The following is a 27,549-nucleotide window of genomic DNA, read 5'->3' on the forward strand; positions in this document are numbered from 1 at the left end:
CTATCTCGCTAACAAGCGAGTCAAGGTTGCCAAGTCCTCTTGTGCTACATGCACTTCGTCCAATAGCCAGTCCAGGGCCAGGAGTTTGTGATAGGCGCTGCGATTTGTGTCCTCGGACGTCCAGGGCCTCACTTCAGCAAGACAGCGCCACTGAACCAGAACAAGTTCCACTAGGCGGTTGATTTCGGCATCAGTCCGTACTGCTTCGATGAGCACATCACGCAGTAGAGTAGGGTCGTCAGGGATGGTAGATGTTCCCAATCGGAGGGCCCAGTGGCTTAAGTCCTCCAGGATTCCAAGCGAGGAACCCGTACTCGAGACGCAGGCGAACCCTCCAGGGCTCTAGCCAGGCAGGTGAAAGAAGAGTGATTCCTGCCTTAATGTAAGCACTTGTCCCCGTAGTGCTCCCTAAAGCAACATCTGCAGACAGGTAGTCCAAAAGAGGGCTGACTTTATTAGAAAACATACAGGTATTCAGAGCTTGCAGAAGTAAAAAGGCAGGAATGGGGGGGGGCAATATAGCAGAATATATGGAGGAATAGTGGTCATAAAGGTCATATCAGATAGTACAGGTTGGCACGGCAACCCCAGGCTAACGGGGCCAGGCTCCCACGGGCATCAAAGGCTAGAGAGGAATGCAACAGTTAGATAAACAATCCTTGAGCAAAGCATCTGCGAGAAGACAAAACACTCCCAAATGCAGAGAGGAGAGAGCAGGCCTGACACCAAATTAGTTCCTGCTCCTCACCTTGTGTTTTCCTTAATAAACCTGCATTTTAAGACTCGTGGCTTGAACATCTGTTTATTGGGATTTAGCAGGTGAACTCAGACCTGACATTAGGATTCCAATCTACCTTTATTTTGATTTCTTTATATTGTGTTTTTGGAACTGTATGCCTGAGTGTTGCATGGCAGCAGCATTTGGGGCCAATGATTCCAGTACTCCCTCTGAGGAAGGGGACAGCCTGTCCACCCAGGAAGGGAGACTGAGGACTTCTACCACCAGGGAGATCCTCCGTCAACTCCTATGGGAGGAGGCCGAAGGAGGTACCCTGAGTACATGGAGAGAGGCCTACTGGTGGCATTGTGGGGAGCGGAAAAAAGCCATCAGGACCTTCCTGTTAGACCATTGTTGCCACGTGAATGAGGACGGTGGAAGTGATCTTCTCCAGCAGGAGACCCGGGTGACCCAGGAAGGCACCTCTCTACTCTCTCAACTAGTCGCGAGTACCGCGGCTTTGGAAGGACTATTGGGGGATCCTGTTTGGCAGATTACCATGGCTGATGGAGGTGAGAGCTTTCGCCTGGACGGGGCGAATGCCACCGCTAAAATCGTGTTGTGTATTATGGACAGAGTTGGTCACGGAAGCCCAGATCCAACAAATCCTAGAAAAGGACTTTGGTTCGAGTTCAGTGGACTTGGCACCCCAAGTTATGCCTCTTCTCACCAACTTGGAGGAAGTGAAATTATTCCTCAATTCTTGTTTGGGACAGATCCTAATTGACTCGGCAGCGGCTAGATTCAATGTTTTACATCTCAAGCCTTTTGAGATGGAGAAGTGTTACTTCAGACAGCTGCAGTCTGCCAGCTATAACACTCTGAAGTACTGGCAGTACTGTAGCTATATTTATACTGTTTCTAGACCCATTAAGAGTGAAGAAAGCTCCTTTATCCCCTCTTTCTTATCCTTCAAGAGGGTACCTTTATTCCCTCTAATCAGATGTCAGGAGCAGTGCAGCTGCTCATGTCTTATGTCCAAATATGGACTTCCTTTCCTTTCACTCCTCTTTGCTTAAAGTATAAACACTCATTTCTGTTACATGATCATGTTATATACATAATTTGTATACCATCCTCTTTGTTAGGACAATACGCATTAAATGAGACTACTTAGAAATCTGTAGCACAATGTTTAACTATATAACTCATAAAACACAATTGTTGTTTACATTTGTCATTTGCAAAGTGACACTGTTTACAATAGTCAGTAGGATTTCCTCTAGCGAGATTACAGAAGGCAAGAAAGCATATTACTCTTATCTTTGAGAGAACTTTAATGCCTTTAAGCTATAATAAGCACAGTTTCAGCTATTAGTGCACTCTTAGTACATTAAGAGATCTTGAGACCTTGAAAAGGACAAGTGTCCTGCCGTTGAGATTCTGACATCTGGTAGCTGAGTCAGAAAGGTGATTTTGTCAAACCTAAATAGATAGATAAGGGAAGGTGCTCTGCTCTGCCCCTTCAAGGACAGATCAGGGTAATTTTAGTAGTTAGCTTTTGATAGAGCTGACATTGAGAGCATTCTGTCAGCCTGTCAGCATTACACAGACTTTCATTATACATTACACAAACCTCTGTAGTGGCTCAGTTTGCATGATGCGTTTAAGCTCTATATGGAATTAATTCTGCACATGTTCACAGAATACCATGATTATGTCAGAGCCTGTCACATGGCTATCCTCCCTTCCGCTCGGGTAACCTGGACGCCTGCCAACAGGCTTTTGAGACTTCAAAATGCCTATTTACCACTGAACCGGTGCTGAAGCACCCAGATTGAGAACGTCAATTTATCATTCAGGTTGATGCTTCTGAGGTAGCCATGGGAGGTGCACTCTTGCAAGAGGAGGCGGATGGCCGCCTGCACCCCTGTGCCTACTTTTCCAAGAAATTCTCTCAATCCCAGCTCAACTGGCCCATTTGGGAAAAAGAGGCAGCGGCAGTAAAGCACGCGTTAACCATATGGAGACATTTCCTTGAGGGTTTGGACACCCCATTTCAGGTTTGGAGTGATGATAAAAATCTTGAAGCTCTGACCGGGTCACACAAATTGACTGCGAAACAGGTCAGATGGGCGGACTTTTTCTCTAGATTCTGTTTTGTAATCAAACATGTCCTGGGGAAGCAAAACCTACTGGCTGACGCTCTCTCCAGGCTTCCCCAATATCCCACCAAGGTAGAGCGACCCACAAACTCCCTCTTCACTCCAGAGCAAAGGAGGCTTCTACCTACTCTAGCGACGCAAACTCGCGCCCAAGCGTGACAGCTCCGACTGCGGAAGCGAAGCATCCCGCTGCATCAGACACCATCCCCCCCTTTTGCCCCTGCCCAAACTGCCGGGAAACTCTGCAAACTCTCCTCCAGCCCTTCCTGCAGTCAAAACTGCTCCTACGATTCCAGGGGGACTACCTGACTCTTTCAGAGACACTCTGATTCGCAGTTATCAAACAGAACTGACTGCCAATGTCCTGCCCACAGGGCTGGAGAAGCGGGGAGATTTGTGGTTTAAGGATAACAAAATGTATGTTCCAGAAACTTTGCGTGGGGAGGTCTTAGAACTTGCCCATGGTACGAAAACCGCAGGGCATTTTGGCTATGTCAAATCCTTACACTTGCTTCGGCGTCAGTTTTGGTGGGCAGGCATGTGATCTGACTTAGACTCTTTCATCCGCAGCTGTCCAGTTTGCGCCACCGCGAAACGTCCCAGAAGCAAGCCGCCCGGATTATTGAAACCCTTGGAAGTGCCCCAAGGTCCATGGGAAGTGATTGCGACGGACTTCATGACTGACTTGTCCCTTAGCCAGGGGAAAACTGTACTGTGGGTAGTTACTGATCTTTTTTCCAAACAGGTGCACCTGATTCCCTGCGCAGGCATGCCCTCCGCTCCGAAGTTGGCCCGTTTATTACACACATTTATAAATACCATAGCTTTCCACGCATGATAATCTCCGACCGCAGCTCCATATTCCTTGTCAAATTTTGGAAAGCATTCCTTAAACTAATTGGGGTGGAACAGTCTAGTGCTTTTCATCCCCAAACGGATGGACAAACTGAAAGAGTTAATGCTGTGTTGGAATGCTACCTTCGTTGTTATGTTAATTATCACCAAGATGACTGGGTAGATCTATTGCCTTTTGCCGAGTATGCCTACAATAACTCTGTGTATCAGTCCACTGGTTTCAGTCCTTTTCACATTGTTTATGGTAAGGAATTCGGACCCATTGGGCATGTGGATGTTTCTGGGGAGGAGGGGAGTCCTGACATTGCTGACTGGGTCCAAGCCATTCAGTCTACATGGTCTTGGCTCACTAGGAACCTGGAACAAGCCAAAAGAAAATACAAGGCTCAAGCCGATAAACATCGGTCACCAGGCTGGACTTTCAAGGTGGGGGGACCTAGTGTATCTGTCTACCAAGAATTTACGGTCCCTTCGTCCCTCCAGGAAATTGAGTGAAAAATCCATTGGGCCGTTTCCCATTTCTCAAATCATTAATGAGGTTACAGTGGAGCTACAGCTTCCCAAAGCGTTAAGGAGAATCCATCCCATTTTTCATATGTGTTTGCTAAAGCAATATGTACCCTCCCCACTATGGCATCCAGAGAACCCCCCAGAAGTTCCTGAAATGGTGGGGGGGGGGATCAACATTGTGAAGTCTCCAAAATCCTGGATTCCCACATTCACGGGGGGGGGGGGCTGGAGTATTTGGTCTGTTGGAAACATTTCAGTCCCGCCCACGATGAATAGGTTAAACATAAACATGTTTCTGCCCCACATCTAGTAAGTCAGTTTCATGCATCATACCCTGACAACCCCCCCCCCCGCTGGATGCGAAGAGAGGGGGGTCTTAGGAGGGGCAGAATGTCAGCTCCTAGCTTGGGAGCGCAGGTGGACTCCAAAGACCTTGGGCTGTGTGATCCGAAGTCTGTTTTGACTGCTTGTGTTTCTCTGTGTATGATAGCTGTAATCTTCTGTGAGAAGTCCATGGGAAATATGTCTGCGGTTTTGTTTACTGTTCTCTGCTGTTCTCTGTTCTGTATATTATTCCAACTGCCCATTCCCCTCTCATTGGAATCCTTGAATAGTTCCAAGTTAGTTCCTGCTCACCTTGTTTTCCTTAATAAACCTGCATTTAGGACTCGTGGCCTGAACGTCTGTTTATTGGGATTTAGCAGGGGAACTCAGACCTGACATCTGAAGAAAAATGAAAGAGAAATGGTGTAGCAACCTTCGTGAAAAATGATTTCTCATAGGGAAGAGAGTAATAAGACACCGACGTTGCCAGCAAAGCGGAGATTAGTTTCATGCAAGAAGAGGATTATGGGCCCTGCTGCCAGAGAAGGACAAAATGGATCACTATTTGGATGGCCTGAGCTAGGCAATAATCTAGTGAGACGAGCGCTCTTACATGATTGGGTAAATGGATGCCAGGGGCAGCGCGAGGGCTTCTCTTCCCAAATGCAGGATTGGGAAAGGGATTCCCACCCAGCCAGGACAGCAAGGGTTAAAAGATCTGGTTCCCACTAAAACTGGGTATGTTGACAGAGCCCTCTGGCTTCATGTGGAGGGTCACGCCAGGCAGAATGACAAGCTAAGATGCTCATCCCACAGATGGGCGACTGGGAAGTTTAGACTGGCCTCATGTGTTTGGTTTTATTTCCTTAGATCCGCTGTGTGCAGATGCTCTAGATTTCACAGCTGTGTAGCAGTAAATAAATATCTTGTTACTTGTACGTTCTCCAAGTGTGTTCAAAGGCCTTTGTTCGAGCACCCAGTCACTTGTTCATGCATGCACAGAGGAAGGGGAGTGGGAGCTGGAAGAATCCACCCTCTCCGGCACACTGGGGCCCTACCTGTGCCCCCAACCACAGGTAAACAGAAGTGCTCTATTTTAATTTGGGTGGTGGCAGACTGAGGGACACATAGGGCAAGGGGGAGGACAAGGAGGAGGCAACCTCCCTTCACAGACATGCATGCAAGCTCCCCCCCCCCCGCAACCACCACATTTTACAAACACTATCCCACTTTTACCGGGAATAAAGAAGCAGTGTATAAATTCTCTAAATGTACACAGAGTGAGTCAATAAAATCAAATGCATGGGAAGTTCAATAAACAATGAACTAGCATTTGGGTTATAGAACCCACCAGAAATGTAAAAGCAGAACTGAAGCAAAGTGAATTGTTAGCATGACACATGAAATGAAGACCCTAATAATTTATCCCAGTAATTTTGTGGGATAAATTTTCTGCATAGAACCCTCTTGCATAATATTCTGCATAGAAAGGCCCTCCTGCATAGTTCAGAGCTGCCTAATTTGTGGACAACCAGGAGAGTGGGCGCCTTCCTGACCTCTGCATGCAAGACTTTCCACAAGGTGGAGGCAACAACAGAGACAGCACATGTACGGGCAGTTGCTGATTTTGCCCATTTGTAGGTTGACACCTGCTGTCAGGCTGCTATCTCGGTTTCGTTATTGCCTCTGTCTCTGTGCTGTATTGTCTGCCCCCCAAGGTCGCATGCCTAAGCCTGGGAACTCAGCTCCTGGGAAACTGTATTCCTGCGTGTAATCTCCCGCCTTTCCTGCCTTATAATATCTCCCAGCTAGTGAGCCTTTCATAGCTGTCATTTTATTCGTTTGCACTGTATGCCTATTTGATCAGTAAAAGCCATCTGTTTAGACTCTATAAGACTTTGTGGTGATTTCTGGTTCTGTGGGCCAAGGGCTGACATTATGACAGCTATCTCTTCACCGTTCTCCTAGCCAGGCTGGAGCCCAGGGGGGGTTCGCCTGCCACTTGGATGGGAGCTGTGCAGCTCTCCAGGTGATCTACTACCCTGGAGCCCTTCTCAGAGGACCCTACTCTGTTACAGGACTTAATCGCTGAACTTTTCCGGACGAACCGAGAGGTTTGCCGCTTGAGGGGACTGGTACACGCGCAGTGGCAATCTCTTACAGGACGTCTCTGGATGTTAACATCGGAGGATACTGATGCTCGTTTAGATCTTCAGGACTTGGATCAATTACTGGACGATGCCCGATTGGCGACTGAGGATTTACAAATATTAACTGGACTTTTGGATAATCTTATTTCTCGACAAACTCTTTCTACCATGGCGGGAGCCCCGCCGGAGGGTTTTTCCCTGATCCCGGATGCGGCCAGCTGCCAGGCTGAGGCCAAGCGAGTCGCTATTAGCACCGCTCTTCTCCTTGTGGAATGTACAAAGGACACCCCGGTAGCCACCTTGGCTCAAGTTTTGACCCCGACGTTTGGAGCCGAGGCATCCGCACTGGCGGTTCGAGTACAACCTCTGCTGGGCGGGGAACCTGACCCCATACTCTTGCTCCTCGAGACAGAACTTTTGCCGCGCATTACGGCAGAGGCTGCCCTAAGACTTGAGAACGCCAAAGTCCTTGCGGATCAGCAAGCCGCCGAAGCGGCTAGGGTCGCAAGAGAGAGAGAGGCGGCGGAAGCAGCCAGGGCGGCTGCAGCAAGGAATCAGGCGAACGTGGACACGCGCCCCAAGGACTATGTACTGGGACTATCAGGTCTAACTTTTTCCCCGGCGTTTGTCCCGTCGCGTGCGACCCAACGCGCACGCCGTTTGGCTGACCGACGTCGAGACTCAGATGAGTCTGAAGACGAGGATTTATATGGGGATAGCTCTCAATGGGCCACGAGCTTCCGAACCAGTAAGCCTCATCTTACTGGTGGCCCAAGTGAGGAGGTTCATCTTTTACGAGCCCAGAATCGGGAGCTCTCCGACCGTGTTGATCAACTCCAAGAAGTAATGGAACTTATGCTTCACGAGAACAGGCAATTACAACAAACCCTGATAGCTCAGAGACAGCCCGTTCCGATACCGGGTCAGGGGGTACCCGTACAACCACCCGCTAATGTGCCTGCTCCACCCTTACCTCCTGGAGCTCCTGTTGCTCCTCCGCCCGGACCACCCGTGCAACCACCTGCTAATGTACCTGCTCCACCCGTGCCTCCCGGAGCTCCTGTTGCTCCTCCGCCCGGACCACCCGTGCAACCGGGTCAGCCCGCGCCCGGTCCTTGGAAGCAACTCAAATTGAGGACTACGTATGATGGATCTCTTGAGACTTTGCCTTGTTTCTTGCATCAAGTGGACAGTTATATGCGAGAACAAGGTCAACTTTTCCCCACGGAAGATAGCCGGGTGCGGTACGTAGCTTCCCTCCTGACAGGCAAAGCGGCTGACTGGATGGTCCTCCAGTTTGACACCCGCTCTCGTGCGATTCGTTCCCTCAACAACTTCATGACTGCCCTGAGAAGGAGGTTTGAGGACCCCTTCCTGGGAGAAAGAGCCAAAACGGAACTCTTACAATTAAAACAAGGCTCTGCTACAGTTCGGGAATTTGCCGATGAATTTCAGCGACTAGCAAGTAAAATTGTAGGTTGGCCCGAGACCACCCTAATCCATCATTTCAGGGAAGCCTTGCATCCTGACATTCTGAACTGGTCTTACATGCGGGGCGATCCCGATACCCTCGAAGGCTGGATCCTATTAGCCGAGGAAGTGGAAAGCCGCCGCCGCTTTATTTCTCTCGTCCGTCAAAAGCACAAGGAGAAGGGTACCCAAAAGCCTCAACCCAAGGCACCACTGCTCGTCCCACGAAATCCCCCACGTCCGCTCCAGGAACGTGAAGCCCGATTTCAGAGGGGTGCCTGTCTTACATGCGGAGAAATGGGCCACTTTGCAGCCGTTTGCCCACGCCGCCAGGAATTATTTCGTCCCAGCACGACAACCCGCGCCCGAGGTCGTCCACCACGCAGAGGCACCGCGGCCACCCGCAGCGCAGCTCCGGGAAGGCCCACACCCTCTGCACTCCATGCCGGGGACCCAGCCTCCCTGCCTGCTTCCAACGACCCCGCCGGGTCTCGGATTACAAGTGCCCCATTGGGGGACAGCTTTCCCTCTTCGGATGAGGAAAACCCTTGGATTTCTCCAGCCTTAAACCTGGAATCTCCCCTCGACTTGTCAAAAAACGGCTCCGGTCTGTGGTGAATGGAGCATCTGCACAGACCTCTCAGGATCTTCCTATCAAACCGAATGCTCCTACCAAAATCAAAGAAGTGGACTCCACCGTCTACGTAGATGCAGTTTTACAACAACTTAACGGAGGTCCACAAATCCCCGTCAAAGCACTAATTGACTCCGGTTGCTGTCGCACTCTCATAAGCGAAGCCACGTTTGCTGCACTCAGAGCCGACTCAGAGGCTTTACCCGCCCCCGTCCAATTTGCTCAAATGGACGGGAGCCAATTCCAGGGGGGTCCAGTTGATCATCGCACCATAGGGGTGGCAATGGGAATTGGTTCCCACTGGGAACAAATAGACTTCACTATAGCCCCTATCCGATTTGAAGTGGTCTTGGGAATTAACTGGATTAAAGGACATAGTCCCAATATTGATTGGGAAACAAACACTATCTCTTTCGCTAGTCCCACCTGCGACCAGCATCGGCAAAACTTTGCTCTGCCATTTCCGCCCGTTCCAGCGTTAACCTCTACTGCCCCAGTACCACCGGCTCTACCCGCTGTATACCGGGACTTTGAAGATGTCTTCGACCTTAGGGAATGTGATGCCTTACCCCCCCACCGGGCCTCAGACTGTGCGATTGAAGTAGTAAAGGATTGCACATTAACCAAAAGTAAGATTTACCCTATGAGCGCTTCCGAGCGCACTGTCCTCCGGGACTTTTTGGACAAAAACCTCGCCAGAGGGTTCATTCGCCCTTCGAATGCCCCAAACTCGGCCCCCGCGTTTTTCGTCCGGAAAAAAGAGGGCGACCTTCGCCTGTGCATTGACTTCAGAAAGCTCAATGCGGTTACCCAGACCAACGCCTATCCTATCCCATTAATATCGGATATTTTGGGACAATTACAGGAAGGCCGTGTGTTCTCTAAATTAGACTTGGTGGAAGCCTACTACCGAGTCCATATCCGCGAAGGAGATGAACACCTCACTGCCTTCTCTAGCTGTTTCGGAATGTATGAATTCCTTGTAATGCCGTTCGGATTAAAAGGGGCCCCGGGGGTCTTCATGCAACTCATCAATGAAATCCTACATGACCTTCTATATCGTGGGGTGGTGGTCTACTTAGATGACATTCTCATTTATTCGAAAACTATGGACGAGCATGTGACTCTGGTCAGGGAAGTTCTACAACGCCTGCGTAACCATCAACTGTTCGCTAAACTAGCTAAGTGTGAATTTCACCAAAGCAAACTCACGTTTTTGGGATACATCATCTCCCACCAAGGTCTTCGCATGGACCCCGCCAAAGTCCAAGCCGTCCTCGATTGGACTCCCCCCACCAACCGTAAGCAAGTACAGCAATTTCTGGGATTTGCAAACTTCTATCGGGGATTCATCCCTAACTTCGCCCAAGTGGCTCTACCCATTACAGACCTACTGAAAACTAAGGGAAAAGTAAGCTCGGCTGCCTTGCCCTCCGCAAAAATCCTATGGACTGAGCAATGCCAAGCCGCCTTTCTGGCCCTCAAACGCCTCTTCACTTCGGAGCCGGTGCTACGGCACCCAGACCCAAATCAAATGTTCATTGTGCAAGTCGATGCTTCCGATGTAGCCATGGGAGGGGCTCTCCTCCAGCAAGGACCGGACGGTCTTCTTCACCCTTGCGCTTACTTTTCAAAAAAATTTGCGCACGCTCAATTAAACTGGCCCATCTGGGAGAAAGAGGCCTCTGCAGTTCATCATGCGCTGACTTTATGGCGGCAATTCTTGGAAGGGTCTAAAGTACCCTTTGAAGTTTGGACCGATCACAAAAATCTAGCTGCCCTCACGGGGTCCCATAAGCTATCGGCGAAACAACAACGGTGGGCGGAGTTCTTTGCTCAGTTCCGTTTCACCCTGAAGCACGTCCCTGGGAAGCAGAACGTTCTCGCGGATGCCCTCTCCCGTTTACCACAATATCCGGTAAAACTCGAAAGACCTACCAACTCTCTGTTCACCCCTATGCAACGTGGGGCCCTACCTATGCTGGCTGTGCAAACCCGATCCCAGCATCAACACACCTTCCCTAACTCGCAAGCTCCGCCAGCCCAACCGGCTGCCCAGCCGCCACCGCAACAGACCGGAGTTCCCGCCCCTCCTACCCCTCCGACCGCTCAGCCGCCTGCAGTCTGCGCGCCGCCGCACGTAAGCACTAACCCTATAACTATTCCTCAGATCTCCAGGACCGACGGGGGGGCTCCCTCCAAAATCCCCATCTCCGAATCCTTTTTAACTGTCCTTCGGGACCAGTGCCTTTTAGAACGTTCCGCTCATACCCTACCTCCTGGTGTTTTGGAACAAGGGGGGTCCTGGTACAAAGACTCAAAATTGTATGTACCCAAAGCTCTCCGGAAGGACGTTTTACATTTAGCTCATGGAGCCAAAACAGCTGGGCACTTTGGGTTTCTGAAGACCCTTCACTTATTGCGCAGACAGTTCTGGTGGGGGGGAATGCGTTCCGACATTGACTCCTTCATCCGCAGCTGTCCCGTTTGTGCCGCTGCGAAACGATCGCAGGGCAAACCCCCGGGACTGCTACAACCTCTTGAAACGCCCAGCAGACCTTGGGAAGTGATTGCTATGGACTTCATGACTGATCTCCCTCTCAGTGGGGGTAAAACTGTGTTGTGGGTTGTTACTGATTTGTTTTCTAAGCAAATACATTTGATTCCATGTGCAGGGATCCCCTCTGCTCAGAAACTGGCCCGCCTCTTCGTGACGCATATATTTCGTTTACATTCGTTTCCGCGTAAAATAATTTGTGACCGCGGAAGTGGTTTCGTTTCTAAGTTTTGGAAAGCTTTCCTCAAGTTGGTGGGGGTGGAACAGGGATTATCTAGTGCATACCATCCTCAAACTGATGGTCAAACTGAACGTGTCAATGCTGTACTTGAATGTTATTTGCGTTGTTATGTTAACTACCACCAGGATAACTGGGTGGAACTGTTACCTTTAGCAGAATATGCCTACAATAATGCCATGCATCAATCCACAGGTTTTAGCCCGTTTTTTGCTGTGTATGGACAAGATTTCAGTCCCATCGTTCCTACAGATGATGTAGAGGGGGAGGGGAACCCCGACATTGCCTCCTGGGCACACGCCCTTTGTACCACTTGGCCCTGGCTCGTTAGCAACCTCGACCGGGCCAAACGTAAATACAAAGCGCAAGCTGACAAACATCGCTCCCCCGGGGGTGATCTGCAAGTGGGTGCTTTGGTTTACCTTTCCACCAAAAACCTCCGTTCCACCCAACCGTGCCATAAACTCAGCGCCAAATTCATTGGCCCTTTCCCCATTACGCGGGTCATAAACCCTGTCACAGTGGAACTGGCTCTCCCCAAATCCTTGAGGCGTGTGCATCCTGTTTTCCACATAAGCCTCCTCAAACCCCATGTTGCTTCTCCACGGTGGCATCCGAACCCACCGCCTGCACAGCCCATCATGGTGGGGGGGGAAGAACACTTCGAAGTCTCCAAGATCCTTGACTCCCGTATTCACCATGGCACTCTCCAATATCTAGTTCGTTGGAAACATTTTCCCCCTGCCTATGACGAATGGGTGCGCGCACGGGATGTCTCCGCCCCCGACCTCGTCGACGCCTTTCACATTGCTTACTCGGACAGGTCAGCCCCCTTGCGAACTGGGAGGGGGCCTTGAGGGGAGCAGAATGTCAGGCTGCTATCTCGGTTTCGTTATTGCCTCTGTCTCTGTGCTGTATTGTCTGCCCCCCAAGGTCGCATGCCTAAGCCTGGGAACTCAGCTCCTGGGAAACTGTATTCCTGCGTGTAATCTCCCGCCTTTCCTGCCTTATAATATCTCCCAGCTAGTGAGCCTTTCATAGCTGTCATTTTATTCGTTTGCACTGTATGCCTATTTGATCAGTAAAAGCCATCTGTTTGGACTCTATAAGACTTTGTGGTGATTTCTGGTTCTGTGGGCCAAGGGCTGACATCTGCAGAAGACTCCTCTCAGACGAGGGAAGCTGATGTGGTGAAACATGGGGGGGAGAGATAGGGAGGTCAAAGGCCATGAGGGGCTTTGAATGTGATAGCCAATATTTTAAACTGAGCCTAGTAACAGAACTATACAGAAGAGATGAAAGGATAAAAGATTCTTTCCAAGAAGAATCTTTTGAAGAAGAACCTACAGTTTTAGAAAGTGAAGTGAAAGCTGCATTGAGAGCAATCGGGAGAAACAAATCACCAGGAGCAGATGGGATATCAATAGAGCTATTCCAAGCCACAGAAACGGAGTCCATCAAAATCTTAACAAGAATATGCCAACAGATATGGAAAACAAAACAATGGCCCACAGACTGGAAACAATCCATTTACATTCCAATTCCCAAGAAAGGAGACATCAAAGATTGCAACAACTATCGGACCATCGCATTAATTTCTCATGCAAGTAAAGTGATGCTCAAAATCTTACAGCAAAGGCTGTTACCATATATGGAACGAGAAATGCCTGATGTTCAAGCTGGTTTCAGAAAAGGAAGAGGCACTAGAGATCATATTGCAAATATACGCTGGTTACTGGAGCGTACGAGAGAATTTCAGAAGAAAATCAGCTTGTGTTTCATAGATTACAGCAAAGCTTTTGACTGTGTGGATCATGAAAAGCTATGGCTGGTTTTAAAGGAAATGGGTGTGCCACAACATCTGATCGTTTTGATGCGCAACCTGTACTCTGGACAAGAGGCCTCAGTTAGAACAGAATATGGAGAAACGGAATGGTTTCCAATTGGCAAAGGTGTCAGACAAGGATGTATTTTATCTCCCTATCTCTTCAATCTATATGCAGAACATATAATTAGGAAAGCTGGATTAGATTTAGATGAAGGTGGAGTGAAAATTGGAGGGAGGAACATTAATAATTTGAGATATGCTGATGACACTACATTATTGGCAGAAAATAGTGAAGATTTGAAACAACTATTGCTGAAAGTTAAAAGAGAAAGTGCCAAAGCAGGACTACAGCTGAACATCAAGAAAACAAAAGTAATGACTACAGGAGAATTACACAACTTTAAGGTTGACAATGAGGAAATTGAAATTGTTCAAGACTTTCTATTCCTTGGCTCCACCATCAACCAAAAGGGAGACTGCAGCCAAGAAATTAGAAGGAGATTGAGACTGGGAAGGGCAGCCATGAAGGAGCTAGAAAAGATTTTGAAGTGTAAGGATGTGACTCTGGCCACCAAGACTAGATTAATTCATGCCATCATATTCCCTATTACTATGTATGGGTGTGAAAGCTGGACAGTGAAGAAAGCTGATAGGAAGAAAATAGATTCCTTTGAAATGTGGTGTTGGAGAAGAGTGCTACGGATTCCGTGGACTGCCAAAAAAACAAATCAGTGGGTTATAGATCAAATCAAGCCTGAACTGACCCTAGAAGCTAAAATGACTAAACTGAAGCTGTCGTATTTTGGTCACGTCATGAGACGACAAGAGTCACTGGAAAAGACCGTCATGATAGGAAAAGTTGAGGGCAGCAGGAAAAGAGGAAGACCCAACAAGAGATGGATTGACTCAATAAAGGAAGCCACAGCCTTCAATTTGCAAGATCTGAGCAAGTCTGTCAAAGATAGGACATTTTGGAGGACTTTCATTCATAGGGTCGCCATGAGTCGGAAGCGACTTGACGGTACTTAACACACACAGTAACAGATGAGCAGCTAGTGGAGTGACTGCAGAATGAGAGTCGTACACATTCCGTTTAGCTCCCGATAATAGTTGAGAAGGGGGTATTCTGCATCTGCTGGAGTTTCCAAATTGATTTTGAGGGAAGACAAAAGTACAGTGCATTACAGTAGTCTAGACTCAACGTTAGTGTGGTGTGGGTCCAGGTGGCCATATCTGCCGTATTAAGGCAAGAGTCCATTTTCTAGGCTGCATGAGTTGGAAGAAACCCTTATTTTTGCAACTGCAATATCTTGCTTCTCCAGCAATAACACTGGATCCAGAAAAACCCTGAGGCTCTTAACTGAGTCAACTGAACCCCCTCAAAAGTGGGGAGCATAATGACCTTCTGCCTCCAAGCGCTTCATCTACCGAATCCAAGGCATCAGGGGAAAAAATCCAGTAGGAGCAACAAGGAGGCCAGACCTTTGTCTAAAGTTAGGCGGAAGTTGTCAACCACAACCAGCAGAACCATCTCTGTCCCTTAGCAGGCTGAAAAGCAGACTGAAAAGACTACAGCGAATGGTTTATCTAACAAGACCTGGAGTTGTTCGCTACTGCTGGAAGCCCCCACCCCTTTCATCTGCACACCCTCCCTCCCAGCATGAATGGAAGTACTGCCAGCGTAACACCATGAGCAAGTCCCATGAGGAACACAGCATGCCTATTATATTGGGTGTGGTGGAACACAGGAAGGATGGTGCTGCTGCAGTTGTCTTGTTTGTGGCTTCCTAGAGGCACCTGGTTGGCCACTGTGTGAACAGACTGCTGGACTTGATGGGCCTTGGTCTAATCTAGCAGGGCCTTTCTTACTGTTACAGGCTTTGACCTATTAGAGCATATAAACTGTTATATTAGTGTTGTACATATGCAGAATTATTCAATATGAAACCTGGATTACAGGATTGTTGAATCTGTGAAAGGGCTTTAAAAATAAAACTGGGCATAGTTTATGCAACACAAGCATTTGTTATGACCAAATGGGGGATCTTAATGTGACAACATTTAACTACGACAAATTGTAATAAAACGGTCCCAATATATATTACATCTATCCACAAACCCAGCAGCCTTATCCCACCTTGCATCACCCACACACACGTTAAAAGGAGGAGCCCTGGAAGTGCTCCACAGAACGACGGTATGCGGAGAGGAGAATATATTAGAAAGTATAGGGGAGGTGCCCAATGAATTGAAGGAAGTAGGATGTATGGAATGGTTTCAGCAGCTAGCTGATTAAAAAAAAATGAAAGGGACCTGCACAGCATGACACTTATGCGATAGAACTAATTAGTTTGGGTTCTTCTTAACCCAAAAATGGGGGGCTGTGGTGAGAATTTTTATATTAAAGATTAGTTTGGCTTAAGAAGAAACATCTATATGCTTAATATCATAACCTTTAGTTTAAAAGCCTGACTATGGCTTTCAGGGGGCAGTTTAGAAGCCTGACCCCAGCCTCAACAAGGCCCCCTGACCTTAGAGGGTATAGGAAATTGCATTGCTAGGAGTTAGTCAATCAAAGCACATTAGGTGCCTGAAATTATGTTTAGAGATAGGAAGGTCACTTAGATCGGCATGGGGGGAATTGTTTTTGTACATGAATGATGGATGAACAGGCGGGCAGTTGTCAGAGATCCTGGAACTGAGTGAAACTTATTTTGGAACAAGACATTTCCAAACAAAATTAGCCATGATTTGTGAAACTCATCTCCTGAGGAATTTGAAAGGGAGGTGTCAGGCTGAGACCCTCTCCTCACTGTCCAGCCTATAAAAAGGCTTTCAAGCTGACCAGTCCTTGGTCCTTCTAAGAGAGTGACCATTTCTGTCTCTTCCTTGGAACGACCCAGAATATTCTGACTGTTTGTTTGTCTGTCAGTTTCTATGTGGGTTTGTTAAATTTGTTAAGTATTGTTTTTCCCTTTGCCTTATACTTTCTTGTAAGTTCAATAAAATTGCTTTTGTGTGCTGTTTAAGAGTATCTTGGGTGCAAGGTCTATCTGTCTTTCCTATAAAGTCTCTGGCCTCTGCTTTTTGGTGAGTAAGCAGGCAGAGAATCCAATCACAAAGAACCAAGGGGAAGAATTCCCCCCACAATATGGTGACTTTTAACAGTGAAATTACGGTATGAAATAGTATAAATATGGGCAGAGAAAGGGCTAGAACTTCAGACCTCTCTAAGTCTTTGGACTGAGGGTCTCAGAAGATGGTCTTGGTACGTATGAATTTACTTAGATGTTATTCTAGAATGTGAATTAGATACTTTGAACTAAATCAGACTGTTATATTTTAAGTATTGGATTTTAAAACTGGATAGTATGTAGAACTTGCTTTATTGTATACATTGTTACTGAATTTTAAGACTTTGTAAAACTTGCATATACACATATATACAAATAATTTCATTGGAGCACATCAATAAAAAGACTTTTTAAAGTGAATAAAGTATTTGAGTCCTGCTTAGTAGGTGACTAACTGAATAAGATAATATACCATTTCTCAGGAAGGGGTCGATTCTAAGAGCATAGTCAACCAAAAGGCACTGACCCGCTTCATTATGTTCTTATGTAACACACAGAGCATGGGGAGCAATAAATACCAGTTATGAAGATAGGAAGCCAGCAGGGGTCGGGGCGGGTGGGAGGGGTTCCAGTGTGCTCTATGGAGTGTCACATGTATGACTATCTGCCTGCTGGACAGAAGTCGTGGGTGTGTGCTCGGTGCAGGGAGCTCCTGGCTCTCAAGTGTTCACTTCCCTGAGACCAAGTTAGCTCAACTGGAGGAGCTGAGACAGGCAGAAAGAGAGGTAGGTAAGGACTCCAGGGATGTAATAGTCGCATCCCAGCCCCAATCCTTAGGAATGTAGATAGCTGGGTTTCTGGCAGATGCACGGACCGCACAGTGACTTGCCTGCCTGGTGCAAAGGTTGCAGACATTATTTTATTTATTTACGTTCATATTTCTAGCCCGCCCTCCCCCAGTCAGGCCAGGCTCAGGGCCAGTTACCCGTCATATAGGTTGTCTGGTAGATAGTTCTGGGAAGGAGCCAGTAGTCGTGGTGCACATTGTTACCAATGATGTTGGGGAAGTGTAGTCCGGAGGTCTTGGAATCCAAATTTAGGTTGCTAGGCAGGAGATTAAAAGCCAGGACCTCCAAGGTAGCTTTCTCGGAAATGCTACCTGTTCCACGTGCAGGATCAGCTACCTGTCTCAATGCGTGGATGAGATGGTGGTGCAGGGAGGGCTTTAGATTTGTTAGGAACTGGGCAATGTCGAGAGAATTTTCAGTATTGATCATTAGTTCATATTGAATATATTATTAATCTATATTAAATGAGTTTGGGTTGAAATTGACCACATGCATTATCACCTATAGTCACACAAGACTTTTAGCTGACATCAGCTCCAATTAGGCTCTTGACCCTAAAGTGCACAGGAGCTAGTCACCCAAAGCACATTGCGTGCTCCAAATCAAGGCAGTTCAAGCAGGCGGCAAATTGTCTGCCCACTCTAGGAGGAGATTGTTTTGGAACATTGATGGACAAGCACAATCAGATATCAGAACGGACACTGAGAAGAATTATTATGGAACAAGATATTTCTAAACAATTTTAGTCATGATTTGCAGAAAACTCATTTCCTAAGAATGTGACAGGGAGGGGTCATTTGGGACCCTCTCCTCTCTATAAATGAACAGTCCAAATATCCCTTCTTTGTCCTTCCCAGGGAGAAGCATTTTCTCTCTCCTTTGGAACGACCCAAAGTACTTTGCTACATGTTATTTGTTTGTGTGTATCTCTGTGGGTTATTGTTATTCTTCTCTATGCCTTATAACCTTTAATAAACCTATATGCTCTACTACTATGAACGTGTGGTCTGAGACTGTCCTAGGAACATGGTTTGTGGTTTCCTATTACACTCTCCGGCGTTGCTTTGGTAAGAAGCAGGCAGAGAGGGCCATACACAACGAATTTGGATTTTCTCGCCACAGGCAACATCTTGGGACATGTTGGGCCTATACAAAAGAGATGGGCTCCACTTGAACCATGATGGAACCAGGCTGCTGGTGTGTAACATAAAAAGGTGGCAGAGCAGCTTTTAAACTGAACCTGGGGGGGAAAGGCGACAGGAGCTGAGAAGCATCTGGTTCAGGCAGACTCAATGTAAATGAACACATTGTCCACATGGGAATGGCATAGACATGAAAGGGGACGGTAAAAAAAGTGGGATAGCCACTTAAGGATGCCCAAGGGCACATGCCAGGCAAGTCAAAAGAGAGAGACAGTGTGGAGATGTTTCTATGCTAATGCTAGAAGCCTCCAAGAGAAATGGGGGAGTTAAGCGTTCATGGTTTTAAGGGAAAACAGATATAGTGAGCATTACAGAAACCTGGTGGAGGGGAGAGAACCATTGGGATACTGTCATCCCTGGTTACGAACTCTTTAGAAATGACAGGGAAGGGCATATTGGAAAGTGTGTTGCTATGTATATCAAGGAAGGCATAGTCTCTAATAAACTAGAAACTATAGAAAGGGCAGACTCATCCACAGAATCCTTGTGGTTACAATTCCAGGCCCCAAAGGTAATTTGGTACTTGGGACGTTCTATCGGCCCCCTAACCAAAAGGCTCAGGGTGATCTTAAGTTGGAAAATGAAATCAGGGAAGCATGTAAAGGTGATGAAGTAGTAATAATGGGAGACTTTAACTACCCTCATATTGACTGGATAAATGCATGCTCCAGTCAAGCCAAAGAGATAAATTTTTTAGACATCCTAAATGACTGTGCCCTCGAACAATTGGTCATAGACCCAACCAGAGGGGAGGCGATCCTGGACTTAATACTCTGTGGTGCTGCCAGTGACATAGTGTGGGATGTGGATGTAGTTGAGCCTGTTGGCAATAGTGACCACAATGGCATCAAATTTAATTTATATGTAAGTGGGAAAGTGACTGGGAAATATCACACAATTATCTTTGACTTTACAAGAGAGAACTTCTCTAAAATGAGAAACCTGGTAAAGAGGAAGTGGAAAAGAACAGTTAGGAGGGTCAAATCTCTAGAAAAGGCTTGGGGGTTATTCAAGTTCACATTACTAGAGGCTCAGCTGGATTGAATACCACAGGTCAGGAAAGGTGGTAATAAGTCCAAGAGGTCACCACCATGCCTAATGGGTAAGGTGAAGGAAGCAATTAGAGAATAAAGGCTTCCTTCAGAAACTAGAAGGGTTGCCCAAATGAGGCAAACAAAAGCAAACACAAACTTGCACAAAGGAAATGAAAGCAAACAATCAGAGATGCAAAAAAAGATGCTGAGGGACATATTGCTAAACTCATCAAAACAAACAATAAGAAATGCTTTAAATACATTAGGAGTAGGAAATCAGCTAGGGGAGCAGTTGGACCATTGGATGACAATGAGAGTAAAGTAATAGGGCAGATTCCTTCTTCTGAGCAGAGGTTTTGGGGAGGGAAGAATGAGGAACTGGGGCAAATAGTGATAACAAGGCAAGAAGTCCTAGAACAGGGATGGGGAACCTTTTTTCCGCCAAGGGCCATTTGGATATTTATATTGTAATTTGCGGGCCATACAAAATTATCAACTTAAAAATTAGCCGACCAAGCTCCAAACAGGCAGCTGCCCCAGATGACCGCCCCCCTGTGCAACCAAGCAGGCAGGCATCCAACTGGTGGTGCACTCACCCACCTGGTGGCACAGGATGAAGTGCTGTGGAACACAGGCTGGATAATGCTGCTGCAGTCATCTTGTTTGTGGGCTTCCGGTGCAAACAGACGGCTGGATTTGATGGTGTGAGGAACTGTTCTGTTTGCTCTGCTGGTCTGCCCGTACAAGCGGCAGGCCAGCCTTTGCTTTGGACTTTGGTTTAGGCTTATACTGGAGTGTTCCCTGTGTAGGCCCCTGTGGGAATGCAATGCTCGCTCTTCTCCCCCCGATCCCCCCTCCCGCCTGACCTTGGCTTTTGCAGGATTGTGCTAACGAGCTTGTGGGCTTTGATGTCTTTGTAGTTTTGGCTGGTACTGTTATCGCGCCGTTTCTCAAAACATGTAACCAACATCTGTGCTGTAGAACTGGTTATAATCTCACCCCTTTAGAGTGACTAGCACTTGCAGCTTTCTACCGTGTAGGCCTGGTTATACCTGTTGCTTTCCAATAAACTTATCTGCTTCTGAATGATCGTCTGAGCAGTGATTTTATGGAAGTTGCCCAGGGTGGCTCGAAAGCCTTGGTCTGATCCAGCACGGCTTTTCTTATGTTCTTACATTCTTAACATGCCTTAAACCAATACCAGTTCAACAGCTGTATACTTCCAGCTTGATTTAGCACTAACGCTCTAGATGATGATGTTCAGAAAGGGTGGGCTAGAGACTGAAGATTTTGCAACACAGGAAATGTTTTTTTTAATATATATATATAAATTGAGGGTACAGAAAAAAGAAGGGAGGGAAAGGGGGAAAGCACGATAAAACATACTTTATTGTCCGAGCTTTAATACAATCTGCATTGAAAGGGAGAAATGGAAATTTCATCAGAAATTCAATCTTTAGACTATCACGCTGAGTCGTCTTATAACTCTATCCAATATCTAAACATATTTAGTCTTTATATTTCAGTACCAGTTCTCACTACAAGTACATTCTAATATTTTAAAGTATTTATATGCAGTTTTATATTTCAATACTAATTCTCACTAAGAATACATTCTAATACTTTTAGATATTTATATGCAACTTGAATAATACTCATAAAAAGGTTGCCATTTCAACTCAGATTATTCTGTTAATTTCTGGTTCACCCATTGCGTTAATTTAGCCATCAAAGCAAAGTCTAAAAGTTTATTAATCCACTCTGTAAAGTCTGGAATTGTACTGGATTTCCAATCATAGAAGCACAGAGATGGACCACCAGGGTCATCAAGTCCAATCCCCTGCACATTGCAGGAAATTCACAACTACCTCCCCCCCCCACACCCAGTAATCCCAACTCCATGCCCAGAAGATAGCCAAGATGCCCTCCCTCTCATAAACTGCCCAAGGTCCAGGGAAGGAGAGCTCACCACCTCCCGAGGAAGCCTGTTCCACTGAGGAACTGCTCTGTTAGAAAGTTCTTCCTAATGTTTAGACATAAAGTCTTTTGATTTAATTTCAACCTGTTGGTTTTGGGCCAACCTTCTGGGGCAACAGAAAACAACTCGGCACCCTTCTCTATGTGGCAGCCCTTCAAGTACTTGAAGATGGTTATCACATCCCTTCGAAGCCTTCTCCTCTGGTCTACTAAGACCCCTATGTTTAGCATAAACGATTCTAGCCGCTGAAATTGCATATTGTTAGAGCTATTTAAACATGGAATTTAGCGGTGTGGGAAACGTTCCTAACAACATATATTTAGGATCCAGTTCATAATTCTCTCGGAGCATTTTCTGAAGTTCTGAATGTATCATTCGCCAATATTTTTTACTTTTATGGCAAGTTCACCATTGATGGTAAAAGGTTCCCTCCACATCCGAACATTTCCAACAATTGGCTTGGCCATGTTATACATCTTGAGATGTTTGGCTGAGAGGTGCCATCCAAAAAAAATCTTGTACCAGTCCTCTTTAATAGTTTGTGAGGAGGTAAATTTTGATGGGTATTTTGACCTAATAGGCATTACTAAAACTTGGTGGGAAGTCACTCATGATTGGAATATTCAGATTGAGGGATAAAACTTGTTTAAAAGGGATAGACAGATAAGGACGGGGGGAGGAGTAGCATTATATGTCAAAGATGTGTATACTTGTGAAGAAATACACGAATCTGAGCATGGAAGTCCAGTCGAAACTCTATGGGTAAAAATAAAAGGAGTAAGAAATAATGGTGATATTATGGTGAGGGTCTGCTATCGACCATCAAATCAGGCAGAGGACTTGGATAAGACACTCCTAGACTAGATTACAAAGTTCTCAAAGAAACGGGGCTTGGTGGTCATGGGAGATTTTATTTACCCAGATATCTGTTGGAAGTCCAACTCTGCTAAAAGTGCAAGATCCAATAAATTCCTGACTTGTCTTGCTGACAACTTCCTATTCCAGAAAGTGGACAGGGAAATAAGGGGATCTGCTACCTTAGACTTGATTCTCACCAACAGGGAAGAACTGGTTGATGAAATAAAAGTAGGCGCCCTGGGTAGTAGTGACCATGTCATCTTGGAATTTACACTCTTGGGGAAAGGAAAAACTGTACGTAGTCAGACATATAGGTTGGACTTTAGGAAAGCAAATTTTAACAAACTTAAACTTATGCTGGGTAGAATCTCATGGTCAGAAGAACTTAAGGAGAAGGGAGTTGAAGAAGGGTGGGCGTTTCTTAAAAATGAAATACTGAAGGTGCAATCACAAACCATTTCTATGAGAAGGAAAAATGGGAGGCGCCTAAAGAGGCCAGGGTGGCTCCATAAACAGCTTTTTAAAAAGTTAATAAAAAAAGACTCATTTAGGAAGTGGAAGGAGGGCCTTATAACCAAAGAGGAATATAAACTAGGGCTTGTAAGAAGAGTGTTAGGAAAGCTAAAGCTCAGTATGAGCTTAGGCTAAAGAGGGATGCTACACACAACAAAAACCGGTTCTTTCCCTATGTACAGAGTAAGAAATAAGAACAAGGACAGATGAGCTCATTGTGAGGACCAGAAAGTGAAATTGTACCAGGAGATGAAGAGAGGGCAGAACTCCTCAATTCCTACTTTTCCTCAGTCTTTTCTTGTGAGGGGAGCGGTCCTCAACATGGCGTAATCAGAACACATGATGAGGGAAGGGATTTGCAGCCTAGAATTGGCATTGGGGTAGTGCACAAACACCTAGTTTCTTTAAATGAAACAAAGACCTCAGGGCCGGAGGAATTGCATCCAAGGGTACTTAAAGAACATGCAGATGTAATTTCTGAGCTTCTTACCATTATTTTTGAGAATTCTTGGAGGCAGGCAAATATTGTCCCGATCTTCAAGAAGGGGAAAAAGGAGGATCCGGGTAACTACCGACCCATCAGCTTGACTTCTATACCAGGAAAAGTGTTCGAACAAATCATCAAACAGTCTTGTAGGTTATCCGGCTGTGTAACCGTGGTCTTGGAATTTTCCATGGTTACACAGCCCGGATAACCTACAAGAACCAATGAACTCTGACCGTGAAAGCCTTCGACAACATCAAACAGTCCTTGAGCATTTAGAAAGGATGGATCTGATGACTACGAGGCAGCACGGGTTTCTCAAGAACAAGTCATGTCAGACTAATCTTATCTACTTTTTTGAGAAAGTTACTATCTTGCTGGATCAGGGGAATGCTGTAGATCTAGTTTATCTAGATTTCAGTAAGGCTTTTGATAAGGTTCCCCATAATATTCTTGTTGACAAATTGGGAAAATGTGATTGAGATCCTGTTACTGTTAGGTGGATCTGGAACTGATTGACAGATCGAACCCAAAGAGTGCTTGTTAATGGTTCCTCACCCACTTGGAGTGAAGTGACTAGTGGAGTTCCTCAGGGATCTGTCCTGGGCCCTGGGTTGTTCAATATCTTTATAACTGATCTGGATGAAAGACTAGAGGGGATGTTTATTAAATTTGCAGATGATACTAAATTGGGAGGGGTAGCAAACAGGGTAGTACTTGAAGGGCTGCCATATAGAGGAGGTTGCTGAGTTGTTTTCTGTTGCCCCAGAAGGTCAGACCAGAACCAACGGGCAAAAATTAAATCAAAAGAGTTTCCATCTAGACATTAGGAAGAATTTTATAACAGTTAGAGCAGTTCCTCAGTGGAACAGGCTTCCTCAGGAGGTGGTAAGTACTTCTTCCCTGGAGGTTTTTAAGCAGAGGCTAGATGGCCATCAGTCAGCTATGCTTATTCTATGACCTGAGGCAGTTCATGAGAGGGAGGGCATCTTGGCCATCTTCTGGGCATGGAGTAGGGGTCACTGGGGGTGTGTGGGGGAGGTGGTTGTGAAATTTCTGCATTGTGCAGGGGGTTGGACTAGATGATCCTGGTGGTCCCTTCCAACTCTATCATTCTGTTATCTCTGATGTCCAAAATAGTTCCCACTGTTTCACTGGAATCATCTCTCCAAAGTTCTGCATCCATTTGATTATACATGTTTTTACTTATTCTGCTTCCGTATCATAATTTAAAAGAAGTTGGTATATTTTTGTCAATAGGTGATCTTTAGTTTTGGATATTGATTCAAATTCTGTTGACTTCCCTTGGCGGTCTACCTGCAAAACAATCTGGCTTTAATCGGTCAACTATTTGGAAATACGTGAACCATGAAATTTGCATACCCATCTTGTGTAGGTCTTGAAGTGTCTTGATTTTCCCTTCTTTCGTTATCAAGTCACTATAAGTTAGATAATTTTTATTCTTTCTATCGTGTAAGTCCAAATAACATTGAGTTTGTGACATAATTATTGGTGGGGTAGGGTTAAGTCTAATCTTCAATAAGTTCCATACTTTTAAAAGATGACTACGGATGCTACAATCATCAACACTTATAGATCGTAATATCCTGGGATCGTTCTTTTTTCATAGTTGAAAATGAAATCCTTGCGTGAGGTCAATTTTTTCAAGCCTGACCTTTCTGTCCTCAGGGTGTACAATCCAGTATGAAATCCAAACCAGACATGCTGCCTGGTAATACAACTTTACGTTAGGTAGTCCCAAGCAGCCTCTTTTTTTCTCATCTTGAAGCCCTTTAAATCTAAACCTTGTTTTTTTACCACTCCAAACAAACTTGTTTAATCGTTCTTGCCATGATTTAATGATCGAGTCTTTTAGGTAAATTGGCAACACTGGCAATGTTTGTCAGGTTTTTCTCCTCAGTGAATTCTTTGATGCAAAACATGACTTAGCATTTATATGATTTCTCCCGTGTGAATATTTTGATGTACCTTAAGATGTGCCTTTTGAACAAAGCTGTTTGCACACTGCAAGCATTTATATGGTTTCTCCCCAGTGTGAAGACATTGATGGTAACTAAGGTTTGACCTCTGAGCAAAGCTCCTTCCACATTCCAAGCATTTATATGGTTTCTCCCCAGCGTGGAGACACTGATGTCTTGGAAGCTGCGAACTCGAAGCAGTGCTCATTCCTCAATCCAAGCATTTATATGGTTTCTTCCCCATGTGGATATGTTGATGTTTAGTAGGGCCTGAACTCGAAGCAAATCTCTTTCCACACTCCAGGCATTTATATGGTTTCTCCCCAGTGTGAAGACATTGATGGTAACTAAGGTTTGACCTCTGAGCAAAGCTCCTTCCACATTCCAAGCATTTATATGGTTTCTCCCCAGCGTGGAGACACTGATGTCTTGGAAGCTGCGAACTCGAAGCAGTGCTCATTCCTCAATCCAAGCATTTATATGGTTTCTTCCCCATGTGGATATGTTGATGTTTAGTAAGGCCTGAACTCGAAGCAAATCTCTTTCCACACTTCAGGCATTTATATGGTTTCTCCCCAGTGTGGATACGTCGATGTCTAATAAGACGTGAACTCGAAGCAAAGCTCTTTCCACACTCCAGGCATTTATATGGTTTCTCCCCAGTGTGGATACGTCGATGTACAGTAAGGGACGAACTCTCAGCAAAGCTCTTTCCACACTCCAAGCATTTATATGGTTTCTCCCCCGCAAGTTTATTTTGATGATAAGTAAGATGTATCTTCTGAGTAAAGCTCTTTCCACAATCCAAGCATTTATATGGTTTCTCCCCAGTGTGGATACGGCGATGTCTAGTAAGATGTGAACTTGAAGCAAAGCTCTTTCCACACTCCAGGCATTTATATGGTTTCTCCCCAGTGTGGATACGCTGATGTTGAGTAAAGTGCGAATTCAAAGCAAAGCTCTTTCCACACTCCAAGCATTTATATGGTTTCTCCCCAGTGTGGATATGTTGATGGTACGTAAGAAGCCCACTCGAAGCAAAACTCTTTCCACACTCCAAGCATTTATATGGTTTCTCCCCACTGTGGATACGCTGATGTTGAGTAAGGTGCGAATTTGAAGCAAAGCTCTTTCCACACTCCAAGCATTTATATGGTTTCTCCCCAGTGTGGATACGTCGATGTACAGTAAGGGACGAACTCTCAGCAAAGCTCTTTCCACACTCCAAGCATTTATATGGTTTCTCCCCCGCAAGTTTATTTTGATGATAAGTAAGATGTATCTTCTGAGTAAAGCTCTTTCCACAATCCAAGCATTTATATGGTTTCTCCCCAGTGTGGATACGGCGATGTCTAGTAAGTTCTGAACTTGAAGCAAAGCTCTTTCCACACTCCAAGCATTTATATGGTTTCTCCCCACTGTGGATACGCTGATGTTGAGTAAGGTGCGATTTCGCAGCAAAGCTCTTTCCACACTCCAAGCATTTATATGGTTTCTCCCCAGTGTGGATATGGTGATGGTAAGCAAGATATGATCTTGAAGCAAAGCTCTTTCCACACTCCAAGCATTTATATGGTTTCTCCCCAGTGTGGACACGTCGATGTACAGTAAGGGATGAACTTGAAGCAAAGCTCTTTCCACACTCCAAGCATTTATATGGTTTCTTTCCTGTGTGGATATGTTGATGGTATGTAAGAAGCCCACGCGAAGCAAAGCTCTTTCCACACTCCAAGCATTTATATGGTTTCTCCCCAGTGTGGATATGTTGATGTACAGTAAGGGACCAACTCGAAGCAAAGCTCTTTCCGCACTCCAAGCATTTATATGGTTTGTCCCCACTGTGGATACGCTGATGTTGAGTTAGGTGCAAATTCGCAGCAAAGCTCTTTCCAGTGTGGATATGCTGATGTTGAGTAAGGTGCGAACTCGAAGCAAAGCTCTTTCCACACTCCTGGCATTTATATGGTTTCTCCCCAGTGTGGATATGTTGATGTACAGTAAGGGATAAACTTGAAGCAAAGCTCTTTCCACACTCCAAGAATTTGTATGGTTTCTCCTCACTGTGGATACGCTGATGTTGAGTAAGGTGTGAACTCGAAGCAAAGCTCTTTCCACGCTCCAGGCATTCAT

The 27,549-nt window shown here is 45.9% G+C and overlaps 1 protein-coding gene across 1 annotated transcript; it reads right to left on the minus strand.

Moving 5' to 3' along the window:
- On the minus strand, nucleotides 1-27,549 carry LOC130493232 (zinc finger protein 345-like). Its single transcript, XM_056866929.1, has 3 exons — nucleotides 27,481-27,549; nucleotides 25,988-27,229; nucleotides 1-342 (listed from the first exon to the last, which is right to left on the minus strand). Exons 1-3 carry the CDS (start codon nucleotides 27,547-27,549, stop codon nucleotides 1-3), a joined length of 1,653 nt encoding a protein of 550 aa, XP_056722907.1.

The sequence above is a fragment of the Euleptes europaea genome, chromosome 1 (genome assembly GCF_029931775.1).
Source record: "Euleptes europaea isolate rEulEur1 chromosome 1, rEulEur1.hap1, whole genome shotgun sequence".
Taxonomy (NCBI): domain Eukaryota; kingdom Metazoa; phylum Chordata; class Lepidosauria; order Squamata; family Sphaerodactylidae; genus Euleptes; species Euleptes europaea.

What these genes read in the sequence shown, in the direction of transcription:
- LOC130493232 (XM_056866929.1), bottom strand. Translation starts at nt 27,549, where the DNA reads ATGAATGCCTGGAGCGTGGAAAGAGCTTTGCTTCGAGTTCACACCTTA. An exon ending in TCAACATCAGCGTATCCACA is followed by an intron (nt 27,230 to 27,480) that starts GTGAGGAGAAAC and finishes AAATGCTTGGAG; the next exon opens with TGCGGAAAGAGCTTTGCTTC. An exon ending in GTATCCACACTGGGGAGAAA is followed by an intron (nt 343 to 25,987) that starts CCATATAAATGC and finishes CTGCCTGGCTAG; the next exon opens with AGCCCTGGAGGGTTCGCCTG.